Source organism: Canis aureus, chromosome 7 (assembly GCF_053574225.1).
Source record: "Canis aureus isolate CA01 chromosome 7, VMU_Caureus_v.1.0, whole genome shotgun sequence".
NCBI classification, from domain to species: domain Eukaryota; kingdom Metazoa; phylum Chordata; class Mammalia; order Carnivora; family Canidae; genus Canis; species Canis aureus.
The window spans coordinates 58153761-58167650 of record NC_135617.1 but is presented as its reverse complement, the minus strand read 5'-3'; the positions used below and the strand labels follow the sequence as shown (position 1 = coordinate 58167650).

General features: G+C 42.0%; 1 protein-coding gene across 2 annotated transcripts in view; it reads right to left on the bottom strand.

Moving 5' to 3' along the window:
- RCAN2 (regulator of calcineurin 2) overlaps positions 1 to 13890 on the bottom strand; it is a 260301-nt gene that overhangs the window by 15206 nt on the left and 231205 nt on the right. For both annotated transcript variants that reach the window (XM_077903782.1, XM_077903783.1), the window contains 2 exons: positions 10796 to 10969; positions 6803 to 6974 (listed from right to left, as the gene is read on the bottom strand). In XM_077903782.1, coding sequence (XP_077759908.1) covers positions 6803 to 6974; positions 10796 to 10969 — 346 coding nt within the window. The remainder of the gene's footprint in view (positions 1 to 6802; positions 6975 to 10795; positions 10970 to 13890) is intronic.

Genomic DNA, 13890 nt, shown 5'->3' with positions numbered 1-13890 from the left:
TAAAAATAATTGTGGCGTATATGCTGAGAAAAACCGCTTATTAAACATTTATTTTTCCCTAGGAAAATTCTTAAATCATCAGTTTTTGTTTGTTTTTAAGTAGGCTCCCCAACCAGGGTGGAGCCCCACTTGGGGCTTGAACTCACAACCCTGAGATCAAAGAGTTGAGCTGAGATCAAGAGTCAGACTCTTAACCAGCCAACCAAACAGCCAACCCAGGTACCCCTCCACAGAAAATTCTTCAAAAGGAGATGGAAAATTCTGAGCATGTGGTCTGGGATCACAAATCTACATGCTTCGGATGGGGAATGATGGAAGAGATCACGCAAACGGGAACACTGGAGCCTGACTGTTGTATTTGCTTTTTATATTTGCGATCAGAAAACATCAGTTGTTGAACAAGAACTGAAGCTTATATAATAGTCATACCACACGCACCCAAAATATAGGTGTTCGTCTATATTTAAAAAATGGAATTTTCTCTACCTTTGAATCAATGAGCCTGGAATAGAAACTGTTTCTTCCTTGTAAGTTACATGAATTAATGAAATATATTTTCCATGAGGAGGAACTGCTGTACGCTAGGCAGCAAACCAGCAAAACTGCTCTACTATGGCATGTTTTGATGGAGAAGAATTTGGGGAAAAAAAAAGGCTAAATATAGCAGATGTTCCCAACTTGAAACTTGGGCACCATTTTAAGCCCTCCTCTGCAGTTAACTAAAATTAAAATTGATCTCCCTAACAAGAGCTAAAAATAGCAGGAGGGAAAAAAAAGGGATCGACAATGACTTTTCATATCATTCCCTGCAGGCATTTTCAGTGACAATGAACATGACCTTCCAGAGCCATCCTAGAGAGCAGAATAAAGGCTGGCATTTCACACCCCACCTCTGATTTACCACCCATTTAGTACATCGTAACATCTTTGTGTTTCCATTTTTGCTGATTGGTATAGGTAAGCTGTCTTGCTGGGCTGGGTTTTTGTTCTTCCTATTTTGCTTTATATCTGAAAAGAACAGCACCATCCTCTTTTGGGAGTCAGGGATAATAGCTATAAAATAAACCAAAATAAATATTTGATTCATCCTCCACTTGGTCAAAGCCCATCTTGTTTTGTCTAGATGATGGGGAGATGACTGGCTTCCTTAAATTCTCCAGGAGAAGAATGTCAATGTGGAAGGCCTCCGTTTTATAGAGCTGGTAACTGTCCTTTAAAGAGCAGAAGGCAGACTCTGATCCCGGCGGTCCCACAAGGCGGTTGAGAGAAGCACCGAATGGGTCGTAAAGCCTGACGCGGTGCCTGTGTTTTAGGGCAGTGCCAGTAAGCACAGGAATAAAAGGTGGAGGAACACAGTGTGTAGGTTGCTTTGCATTTTAACATTTTAAAAATTTCCTTTCACATCAATCTTGAATTTCTTCTACAGAAATTAATTTTGCGATTCCAGAGATCTCTCTGGCTGCCCAAACTCTCCACTCTCCGGGTGCCGGCTCCATCAGTTCTTTCTGCTTCTTGCCAGTGGTAGAGGAGCCTATTTTAACTTAGCAGCTGTGCATCCTTGGGCAAGTTACTTAACCACTCTGTGCCTCACAGGCCTCAGCTGCATATATGAGGAGAATAGTAATTCTTGTCTCAAAGATTCACTGTGAGCACTCGAGAAGGTAATATAGTAAGGTATCTAGAACACTGCCTGGCACACTGTAAGCCCTATATATGTTTTAACCGTTGTTCCTGTTTAGAAATTTTCCCCCTGGGGATCCCTGGGTGGCTCAGTGGTTTAGCGCCTGCCTTTGGCCCGGCGTGTAATCCTGGAGTCCCGGGATCGGGTCCCGCGTCGGGCTCCCAGCATGGAGCCTGCTTCTCGCTCCTCCTGTCTCTCTCTCTCTCTCTCTCTCTCTCTCTCTCTGTATCTATCGTGAATAAATAAATAAATAAATCTTTAAAAAAAATTTCCCCCTAATTTTATCTATTTGACTTACTTTGGATCAAGAACAGAGCATACAGTCATGGGGACATAGTGAAGAATGTTTGAAATTGTACCTCTCCCATTTTCCTGGGTATAAACTTGTTCTCACTGCAATCAGTAGAAGCAGACTTGCTCCTGCAGGGTTAGGGGGGTGGTCCCTGTGTCCTCAGAGGTGTTACAACAACCTGTTAAGGATTTGCAAGGAATTCTACAGGCTTGGGTTTGATCATGGCTCCACTGTAACTGTGCTCTCTGTGCTTATTTCAGAGCCTCTCCAGAAGTTCCAGGGAGCACCAGCTGCTCCTGTCTGGAAGAGGGTCATCAGTGTTCCTTTCCTAAAGAAAGGGAGCCCTGTTTTGCTCCTGCTTGTTGGAGCCTCCATGAAAGTGTCTTAGTAATGCACATCCTTGCCCTTTAGGGCTGGACACGTTAGCGTAGCCGTGAGCCAACTGCTTTGCAGAGGTGATCCTCACTCAGCCTGAGCCCTGTCTTGCTCTGGATCCCTGCCCCATGATGCTCTTTCTTCGGACTAACTTTGCTCATTACTTTTCCATTCCCACATATCTTCTCAGTCACTCAGCAATCCCGATTTAGCGGCATTAGTCACTCCTGCGAAGCAAACCCCCTTCCTTTGAGTTGCTTTCTCTGCTCTTATTTTACTGGGTTTCTGCACTCCCGGAACTGAGGCAGCCACCCCTTAACATGGAATGAGTTATAATTCCTTACTGAAATGATTCTGCCAAAGGATTAAAAATGAATTTCACGTAATCTTTTTTTTTCCTCCCAAACGGAAATGCTCAAAGTCCTCTACTTGGAGAAAACATTAATTTAGTGTTGCCTGACTCAGTCTGGCTAAAGCCATAAGCAAGCAATAATTTTCCCAGTGAAGAAATTATCTCTAGGCAGGCTCAAGACTCTTATATTCATTCATTCATGCATGCATGCATTCATTCATTCAATATTTATTGAGCATCTACTACCCGCAAGGTGCTACCAGGTGCTGGGAGTACCAAAGGTCGAGAAGACAGTGAGTTGAACAATAGAGAATTACCACGAGAGGAGTGCATGGGCATTTGTGCAAAGTGCCATGAGAGGAGACTGAAGAAGCAAGTCTCTGCCTTGGCACCGTGTGGGGAGGGGAGCGAGATGGGCATGGGAAGGACACGGGTGTGGCTGTGCTTCTTCACTGTTGCGGCTGGAACAGCCACAGAGACCCAGGCTTTTAATATAGCCTCTGTGATATTTTCAACTCAATTGTTGGCTACAAATCATCCATCTGTGTGGGTAAGGAAGCTTCAAGGACACAGGAAAAGGACAAATGGATAACTAAATAAAGAGAAGCAGGCTTGAATTGCTGGCAAAGAATGGAGGGAAAGCTATCCCAGAGAATACACGCGAATTGCAGGTGTTCTACGGGACACAGTAGCAGAAGACCTTCACCCTTAAAAAGCAGAAGACCCTCAGCATTCGTTCCTACACACATGGCGCACAGACCTTCATTTGCACGCCTGCCAGACCTGGGTTTGGCTTTCTGAGAGTCAGAGTGGTGTGAGAGGTAACTGTCCAATCAGGGTTAGGATAAATGTTTGGCCAGCGTCATAGCAGACTAGGTCTCACGTCCACTGAAGCCACCAGTATCCTAAGTCAAAGGCCATGGGATCTTGCCATGTGGCGGAGTCTGAAGAGCCAGGTTTGACACTTGAATCTCTGCCACCTGCCAGCTGTGCCACCTGGGGCAAATTTGTTCATCTCTCTACAGCTTAGCATTCTGATCTGTAAAATGGGGATATTAATAATTGCTCTCTCTGTGTTTAGTGCAGAGCACTTCAGAGCACGTTTACTGGGTAAGGGGAAGCCAGGCTCATAGGTTAGCAGCACAACTAAAAGGCCTGCATTTTTAACATTGCTGATAGGTTATTCACGGCTCTCAAAAGAACTCCCTTTGTTCCTCGGCCTCTTTAAGACCATTTCACCCTCCTTCCTCCCTCCTCTGTGCAACGCTCTGTAAGCATCCCTTCTGAGGCCTACCTCACTGCTACTCCATCCATTCCTTCTGCCTGCCTCGGCCCTGGGTCCCACGTGACCGTGGCAATGTCTACCAGACCTGGGACTCAGCTCCATTAGCCAGTGAGGGTATCTGAGACCCACCCTTATCTCGTCTTTGCATCAAGCTTTGTGAACATTAACTACAAATGCATTTTCTTTCCCATTTTGGATAAAAGGATTTGAATTTACTGGATTACCAGCTCCAGGTGAGTGGACCTGAAGCCAGCTGGGATCTGATGGTCAGGAAGTCTGACTTGGTCTGGGGGTCCCTTATACACAATGAGGTAGGAAGAGCACTGCCTTTAGAAGCCCCGGCTCTATCACTGGCAAGTGATTTTTCCCCTGTCTGGGTCTTTTGGTTTCTCCTCCTGTAAAATGTATATTGGCCAGTGACTCCTACACATCCTCCAACCAAGACCTTAGTGATTCTCTGTAGCTCCACTTCCTGACATTCACACAACTGTACAAAGTGTTCAAATGTGTCCTTGTCAGTATCCGTGCAGGAGAGTCAAGCTGGCAGCTTTGAGTACTTTGGCTCCCGTCACTCCATCTGGGGCTGTGCTGGCCTGCTTCTGGAGTGTCCTGAATTACTGTGGGAAATGATTTCACAAGGCTTGACTTGGGCAGACCAACTTATTTTATGCACTCTACATTTAGTCATATCACAGACGTAGCTCTTTGTACAAGAAGTACACATTGGCTCAGGATTCCTGTATGTGGACTAGGCTTTCAAAGAAATAACATTTCACAAATACCTCTTTACTCTTATATTGCTTCTTTCCTCATCTCCTCTTACTCAGGCACCTACTACTTCTCACAATGGCTGAGGGTGGAACCCACGGCCACTGCCTCGATGGCAATTAGGAAGGAACCCCAGGGAGCTTGCTCTTGGGAGTGCTATCATTTAACTTTCAGGTCACACATGGGACAGCCATTTATTCTCTGCAGGGAGAGCTTTTTACTCAAGTCAGCCTCATCCTAATCGGAGAACCCACTAGGGTGATCTTCATTGTTTATTTGTCTCCTGTGTTTAGCACTAAAAGTTCTCAGGAAGCCCTCAGTCCTGGGTGAACCAGAACAGTGGAAAACAGTGGTTCACTCAAGACTGGTTGCCATGGGTGGTCACCCTAATAACCAGGGTCCTCAAATTTCTGTGTATGTAAGAATCATCATGTGTGGTGATTGAAACTGCAGACTCCAGGGTGGGTGATTCTGGTCCAAGTGTCTTCCTGAGCACACTAAGAAATACTGGTAAGAACTCATTATAAGTTAATCATTGCTGCTCTTTGTCACTTTGCTACCAATGGTTCTTCAGAGTTCTGGGGAGCTTTTAAAAAATACTAATGCCTGAACTTGACCTGAATCAATTAAATCAGAATCTCTTAGGGTTAGGGTATAGTCAGGGCACTGGGATTATATTTTAAAAACCTCTTCTCACACCAGGAGAACAATTAGTAGAGAGCAGACACAAAGGGCATTATTTACCCCTGGATCCACAGTGCTTAAAACCTCAGCTGCATCTAGCTTCAGCCCCTGCACTTCCCACCATTTCCCCTCCTGCTATAATATAGGAAAAATACTGTCAACTGAAAAAGGAGGCTGAGCCAATAAAAAACAAAAGGATTTCTTTGGGGTCTCAGGATTGCAGCTTGGGGAACCCAGATGTGGGCAGCAAATCAAATAGTGCCCCTCACCCCAGGGAATAAAAATCAAACATTTTTAAAGACAAAAGGGAATGCTTGTACACGTTGTTTATGAAGAATTTTGATGGGTGCTGGTGGAAAAATATCTTGGCTGAATATGACTGGTTGCTAAGGTTGTTACTAAGCAAAATCTCTTACTATAGAAAGTTGCAGCCTGCATTCTTGGAATATCATATATGGTTGATCCCAGATCAAAAGTTCATGGTCCTACTGGGTAAGGATGTGCCGAAGTCCCATCTTCTTAATGAGCCTTTCGCTCCATTTTAAAACCCCTTGACATAGGTGACCCCATTTCACCTCACCCATCACAATACTTGGGAGCATTTTCCCAGAGGGGTGGCAATGTCTGCTAAAAGTAAGGATGATGTCCGTTCTACGTATAAAATGTAAAGAAATTTTGGATCAGTGCATAGGAGATATATACAAGGATGTTAACTGTAGCTTTGATTGGAATGGCAAGGAAATGAAAAGTTGAAATGTCCAAGTCTGAAAATTGGATGAATAAAGTGTGATGGTATATTTGGCCAGTGGAATACCATACTGCCCTGAAAATGAGAGAGAGTCTGAGCCACATATACCAACAGTGGAAGGAAGTGACCATAAGATTTTCTTTAAGGTAGAGGCTACTGTGACAGGCTTCTTGGAGACCTAGAGTCTTCACCTTGGCAGTAAGATTATCTTGTTTCAGAGGCTTCTGGGGCTTTCCTATGGCAACAGAGTAGCCTCATGCTAGCTGGTGGAGCTTATTTTGTCTATTCTGAGAAAACCAGAGTATACCAGAACATACCAAATATGCCACAACTCCTTATGGTATAGAGAGGAATCTCATACAAATTAGGTAGCTCTTTTCAGCCTCAAAGCATCTGCACTGCAATGCAGAAGCTGCATGGATAGACACTGCTGTTAAACTGGGACAAAGTCTGATGCTGCCTTCGCATCCGTCAGCCCTCTGGCTGTCCACACGTTGCAATAAACCCATTAGAAATGCCCATGTTACCATGGGCCTCGGATTTCAAGGTTGTTAATCTCATTTGGCTTTTCTGAGCGGCTGACAGTGTTTATTTTCCAAAGGGGTCACAGAGCATACCTGGTCCTAGTTTGGCCACGGCATAGAGGAGGTCATAGTTGAGCACTGGGGTGGCATCACTGATGGGCTGCCAGCCGACGGGAGGAGATGCCGGGGGTGAGATGAGGAATTGTTTGGCGGGCTGTGGTGGAGCCAAATGTAGCTTGTCACCGTCTGTCTCTGGAGTCTGAACCTTTCAAAGAGAAATGGAGACACAGTATTCATCAGGGCCTCAGATGTGCCGTGTGGGTACAGGAAGATGCAGAGTCTCATTTTGGGCCTGTGACAAATGAACCAATGAACCAGGCTATAATAATAATCGCTACTTAGCATACACCATATGCTCAGTTATCTTATCTCATCCTTAAAACAGTGGATATCAACTTTTAGCGTGCATAATTACTTGGACAGCTTACGAGAGCACAGACGGTAGAGCCCGGCTCCTGGAGTTTCTGATTCAGCAGAGCAGGGGTGGGGCTGGAGAATCTGCACAAGTTCTCAAGTGAGGCTGATGCTGCTGGTCTCTGGACTCCTTATTCCCTCCTGTTTTTCCTCCTTTCCTCTCTCTCTCTCTCTCTCTCTCTCTCGTTTTTTTTTTTTTTTTTAAGATTTTATTTATTTATTGGAGAGAGAGAGAACAAGCAGTGGGGAGGTGCAGAAGGAGAGAAAAAGAGAGAGAGAGAGAAAGAAAGAAGCAGACTCCCTGCTGAGCAGGAAACCTGATGCAGGGCTTGATCTCAGGACCTGGAGATCATGACCTGAGCCAAAGGTACCCCTCTCTCTCATTCTTTTGAGGTGATATTCATATAATATGAAACTAAGCATTCTAACGTGATCAGTCAGTGGCATTTAGTACCTGCCCAGTGCTGTGCAATCACCACTTCTACCTAGATCCAAAGCACTTGTATTGTCCAAAGGAAACCCTGTACCGATTAAACAGTTACATGTTTGCCTCTTGTCAGAACCTCGCAACCACGAAACCACCAATCCATGCTTTCTGTTTCTATGGATTTACCTATTCTGGACTTTTCACAGAAATGGAATCAGAATATGTGACCTTTTTTGTGTCTAGCTTCTTTTACTTAGCATAACATTTTCAGCTTCATCTGTGTTGTAGCACACACCAGTGCTTCATCCCTTTTTATGGTTTAATAACATTCCAATGAGTGACGGACCACAATTTATTTGTTCATCCACTGATGGACATTTGGATTGTTTCTACCTTTTGGCTAGTGTAAGTAGTACCACCATGAATATATGTGTACATATATTTTTTTGAGATCTATTTTCAAGTCTTTTAGGTAATCTATATACCTAGGAGTAAGTATTTGCTGGGTCAAATGGTAACCGCCTGTTTAACTTTTTCAGGAAACAAGTAGGGTTCCAATAGATTAAAAACTGAGGTTTCTACAAGATACACAGTTACTAGTAGCATGAGATTCAAACATGGATCTGAGACCAAAGTCTAAATTCTTCTTCTTTTTTAGTTTTTATTTTATTTTACTATATTTTATTGTGGTTAGAACATTTAACAAGAGATCTATCCTCTTTTTTAAAAGATTTTATTTATTTATTTGAGAGAGAGAGAGTATGTGCACAAACGGGGGGGCGGGCAGAGGAAGAGAGAGAAGCAGGCTCCCCGCTGAGCAAGGGGCTCAATCCCAGGACCCCAGGATCACAACCTGAGCCGAACGTAGTTGCTTTAATGACCGAGCCACCCAGGCACCCCAAGAGATTTACCCTCTCAACAGATTTTTAAGACTATAATAGATTTTTATTGACTATAGGTACAGTGTTGTATAGTGGATCTCTAAAGCATGTTCATCTTGTTTAACTATAATTTTATAACATTTTCCCCTCTCCTTAGTCCCTGGCAACTACCCTTCTACTCTTAGGTTCTATGAATTTTGTGATTTTAGATCCCTCATATAAGTGGAATCATGCAATATTTGTCTTTCTGTGACTGGTTTATTACACTTAGCATCATGTCCTCAAGGTTCATCCGTATTGCAGAGGGTCCATACTATCCAAAGCAATCTACAGATTCAATGCAATCCTTACCAAAATCCCAATGGATTTTTTTTTTACAGAAATAGTAAGAAAACAATACTAAAATTCATATAGAACCACAAAAGACCCAAATAGCCAAATCAACGTTGAGAAACAAGAACATCATACTTCCTGATTTAAAAATATATTACAAAGCTACAGTAATCAGAAGAGTATGGTACTGGCATTGAGACAGACATATAGATCAATGGACATAGAGAATAGAAAGCTCGGAAATGAATCCACACATATGGTGTCAGCTGATATTCAACAAGGGTACTAACAGTACACAATGAGGGAAGGACAATCTCTTCAACAAACGGTGTTGGGAAAACTGGATATCCACATACAAAGGAATGAAATTAAAACCTTACCTTACACCATACACAAAAAATAACTCAAAATGGATTAAGGACTTAAAACATAAGATTTGAAACAGCAAAAACCCTAGAAGAAAATATAGTGGAAAGCTTCATGACACTGCATTGGCAATGTTTTCATAGATATGACATCCAAAGCACAGGCAACACAAACAAAAATAAGCAAGCAGGACTGTACCAAACTAAGTCTTCTGCACAGTAAAAGAAACTATCAACAGAGTGAAAAAGCAATCTGCATAATGGGAGAAAATATTCGCAAACCATTTAGAGGATAGGTTAATCTCCTTATCTATATATAGGATAAAGAGTTAAGGAACTCCTATGACTCAAAAGCAAGCAAACAAACAAACCCCAAAACAACAAAATAAAACCTAATAACTCAGTTAAAAAATGATCTAAGGACTCAAATAGACATTTCTCCAAAGAAGATACATAAATGGCCAACAGGTATATGAAAAAACAATTTAGGCCACTAAGCATCAGGGAAATCAAAACTACAGTTGAAATATTGCCTCATGCCAGTCAGGATAGGTATTATCAAAATCAAATAAATAAATAAAAGACAACAAATGTTGGCAAAGATTTGGAAAAATTGGAAAAACTAGTGGGAATGCACAATGGCACAGCCACTATAGGAAACAGTATGGAGGTTCCTCGGAAAATAAAGCAATAGAACCACCATCTGATTGAGCAATTCCACTTCTGGGTATTTATACAAAAGAATTGAAATCAGACTCTTGAAGAAACATTAAGACTCCTGTTGCACCTCTATTGCACCACTATTCACAATAGCCACGATAGGAGAATAATACAAAATGTCCATTGACGGCTGAATTGGCATCTACATACAATGAAATACTATTCAGCTTTAAAAAGATGCAAAGTCTATGTTCTTTTCAGTGTGTCATCTTTGTAGAACTAAAAGATAGGGACAATGCTTACTGACCAATGAGATGAATTAAGATAGATCTAATATTATTGGACATTGATTTTCTATTGCTGTGGACTCTGCGAGCATTGCCAAAAATTGTCCGTCCCCTTTTGGAATACCTGGCATTTATTTCTGGATGAAATAAAACACAAAATTAATCTCCATACGTTTGTGATCTTTTCTCATGAATGGGAGTCACTGGAAATGCACACAGTCCACTAAATGCACACAGTCCAGTTCACTATGATATAACTGAAATTTTAATTATAAACCTGCTAGGAAGTTTAGGAGTAGTTGTGAATAGACTGTTCTTACTACAACTACCAGCTGGTGTTTACTGTGCAATTACCAAATTCCAGGCATTCTAACACACAATAGTTCATTTAATCCTCCTAACCACAGTCTGGAGTGTGTATCATCCTTCTCATTTTATAGGTGAGGAAAGTGAGACCCACTGAGGGTATGTAAATTGCCCAGGTGAGAACCCAGGCTGTCAGCCCTCAGAGCCTGATTTCTAAACCTCTGTGTTGTCCCTGCCTGGGGATCCATGGTATAGGTTTATTTCTTTGTAAAATAAGGAGAACCCGAATGTAGAAAGGGCTCCATTTATAGTTTTAAAAGGCAACAAATAATGTAGAGCAAGAATTGCCTTACCTGTGCAAAGTAGAGTTTTAATTTTTTCCCTCTGAACTGGGTTTCATGAAGCTCTATCCTGGCTCGGGCTGCAGACTTGGGATTGCTGAAGTTTATTCGGACACGTCTGAAACTCTTAAACAGCTGGAACGTCACACAGTCATCGTAAGTCCGAAACAGACCCTCAAATTTTTCCTGGTAAAAAAAAAACACAGAAGAAAATCCACTGGTCATATATCTTGCATGATGACTGATCTGACACAAATAACTAAGTAAATAAGTAACTAAGTAAATAAATAGGCTGTTCTTAACATAGAACACACATAATGTATTTTTAAATTTAAAGTTAATTAATTAACATACAATGTACTAGTTTCAGAGATAGAGTATAGTGATTCATCAGTTGCATATAACACCCAGGGCTCATTACATCACGTGCCCTCCTAAATGTCCATGACCGAGTTACCCCATCCTCCCAGACAACACCTCCCCTCCAGTGACCCTCAGTTTGTTTCTTATAGTTAAAGAATCTTATGGTTTTTCTCCCTCTCTGATTTCATCTTAGAAATGTCTTTTTTTTTTTTTTCCATCTATTGGTCTGTTACCAGGTGTTAAACATGTTTGTGGATCCAGTGGGAAGGATTCATAACCTGGGTCCTGAGATCTGTAGAGGAGCAGTCAGTGGGGTTTGAGATGCATAAACAAAACAAAACAAAACAAAACTAAAAATTATGCAAAATGTTGAGTAAGTTTCTGTATAATATTTCTTTCTAAGGAGAGGGATCACAGTTGTTATAAGATTCTCAAACAAGTCCATTATTACCAAAATATTAGAGCTATTGAATAAAGCATGTGATAGACATTATTAGTGATTATCAATTGTGGTGCACTAGTTAGATGGTGCTGTGTGATTTAGTCCTGGTCCATGAAATGTGTGCAGAAGGCAAGAAAAAGCCCTTAAGAATTTTTTTTTATCTCTTTCTCTGAAGATGCCAAATATCCAGATGGTACACCATTTAGAAGCAAGATTCTCCTCAGCCTGGGTCCCTGAGTAGCTGTGTGGAGCAGAAATATCTTTCTCCTACTCCCACCTATCCTATAGTTGACTTTGCCTTGGCAAGGAAAACAACTAAAACAAAACAAACAAACCTCTATTGCATTAAACCACTGAGATTTGGAGATGATGTTATTCCAAAGCATAACCAAACTTATCACAGCACAAAGCAATCATTTAAAAATTTTGATTCAGTACATTTTCAATTCAATTAAACAGATCTCTATTAAATGCTCCCTTTATACAAGGCATGGTCTCTAGGCTTTAGGAGGCATCAGAGTTGAGTATCATTATGTTCTTACACTCAATGGTCTGTATATACATATATATATATCTATATATACATTACACATATATACGTAAACATGTTATACATATATATGTAAATATACTAATGTTTATCACATTTTGACTCCTGTTTCTTTTTTTTATATATATTTTTTCTTTTTTTTTTAAGATTTTATTTTATTTATTCATAGAGACAGAGAGAGAGGCAGAGACACAGGCAGAGGGAGAAGCAGGCACCATACAGAGAGCCTGACGTGGGACTTGATCCCCGGTCTCCAGGATCACGCCCTGGGCTGCAGGCGGCGCTAAACCGCTGCGCCACCGGGGCTGCCCTTGACTCCTGTTTCTTCCTCTTTATACTTTCTTTCCATCCAATCCAGAACCACAAATAATATATTCACAGCAAGTTTTTTTTTTTTTTTTAAGTTTCATGACGTTTGTGGAGATTTGAGGGTCCTCTCTCCCCTTTTCAGGTTGTATTGTTATTCTCCTTTCCCTCTCAAGAACACAGGAAGAAGCTTTCCTTGTCTGTTCCTTGGGCTGTTTTTCCTTCATCCCTCAAGCCTTGGCATCAGCCAACTCCTGGGCCTGGGGCCTCTGCCACCACTCCGAGTGTGCTCATTAAGGAACTATTTCCCAACAATATTGTGTTTTCCTAACCAGGAATCCTGGTAAACACAATGACTTCTGGTTCCTTGCTATCCACCTGATATTCTCAGGTGATCATATCATGGTTGATGGTTTAAATAAGGTGGGGAATTTTCAGCAATGAAAGAAATTAAGAGATTAAAAACTTTTACTTCTGTATAGAACCATTCCTATTTCTTAGGACACAATTCTTGGGTCTTTGTAGCTTTCTATTTTTCCACTTTCAGCTTCACTTCGCCATCTCCTCCCCAGGAGTGAGTGTGGGCATGAAGACCAGCCTTGGAGAGGAGGTGTTCTTTTCTTTTGACTCTAATTCCTTGTTTGCATTTTATCTTTCTTCTTTATGCCTTGCATCTCTGTTGTTCAGAGCTGTTTGGCCTCAAGAGCCTGGATTAGGAAAACAAAAAAAAAATCAAGGAGTCCTGGCTTTGGGCTTTGGGATGAATGGCCTATGTGTCACCTCCTTGGGTGGCTTTGGCAGATGTCAATAACTGAATGCAATTGTTTTCTCTACTGATCTTCAAAAGAGGGCCCAGGCAGCTAGCTCCTGCACCAAGCTAGGGTTGGCAAGTGACCAGATGCTCTTTGATATCCTTGTTTGGGGGCTGAGGCTGATAGTCAAAAGAAGTCTTTCAGCAAACCTGGGGTGCAGCCCAGAGCTCAGGGGCCAGGGGTTTCACAAACTCTATAATGATAGTCCTTCCCTCCCCTCCTCCTGTTCCTCCTCCTCCTCCTCATCAACTAACATTTACTTGGCTTGTCCTCTCTGCACAAGTCTTTTGGGAACTTATAGTGGCAGGGGATGACAGCTGGCCAAAAACTGGGGATTCACCAGCCAACTCTATTTTCTTCCATTAGTGACATGACAAACATTTCATTCGCAGAGGCAACAGAATATGAGATGAAATGGGTTAGAGGCACAGGTGCAGCACAGTGACATACCCTAGGCAACACGGTATCTTGAACAGAGCTAGCTAGCCACAGGTATCACTCACCTGCCTTTACAGCAGATCTATGCTTTTGATGCCCAGGGTCTCCCCCTGCCCAAGACACATAGCATACTTTATTGTCCTCTGACGGCCAGTTTCCTCCAGTCTGGTACCCCACAAATCCAATAAATTCCTCA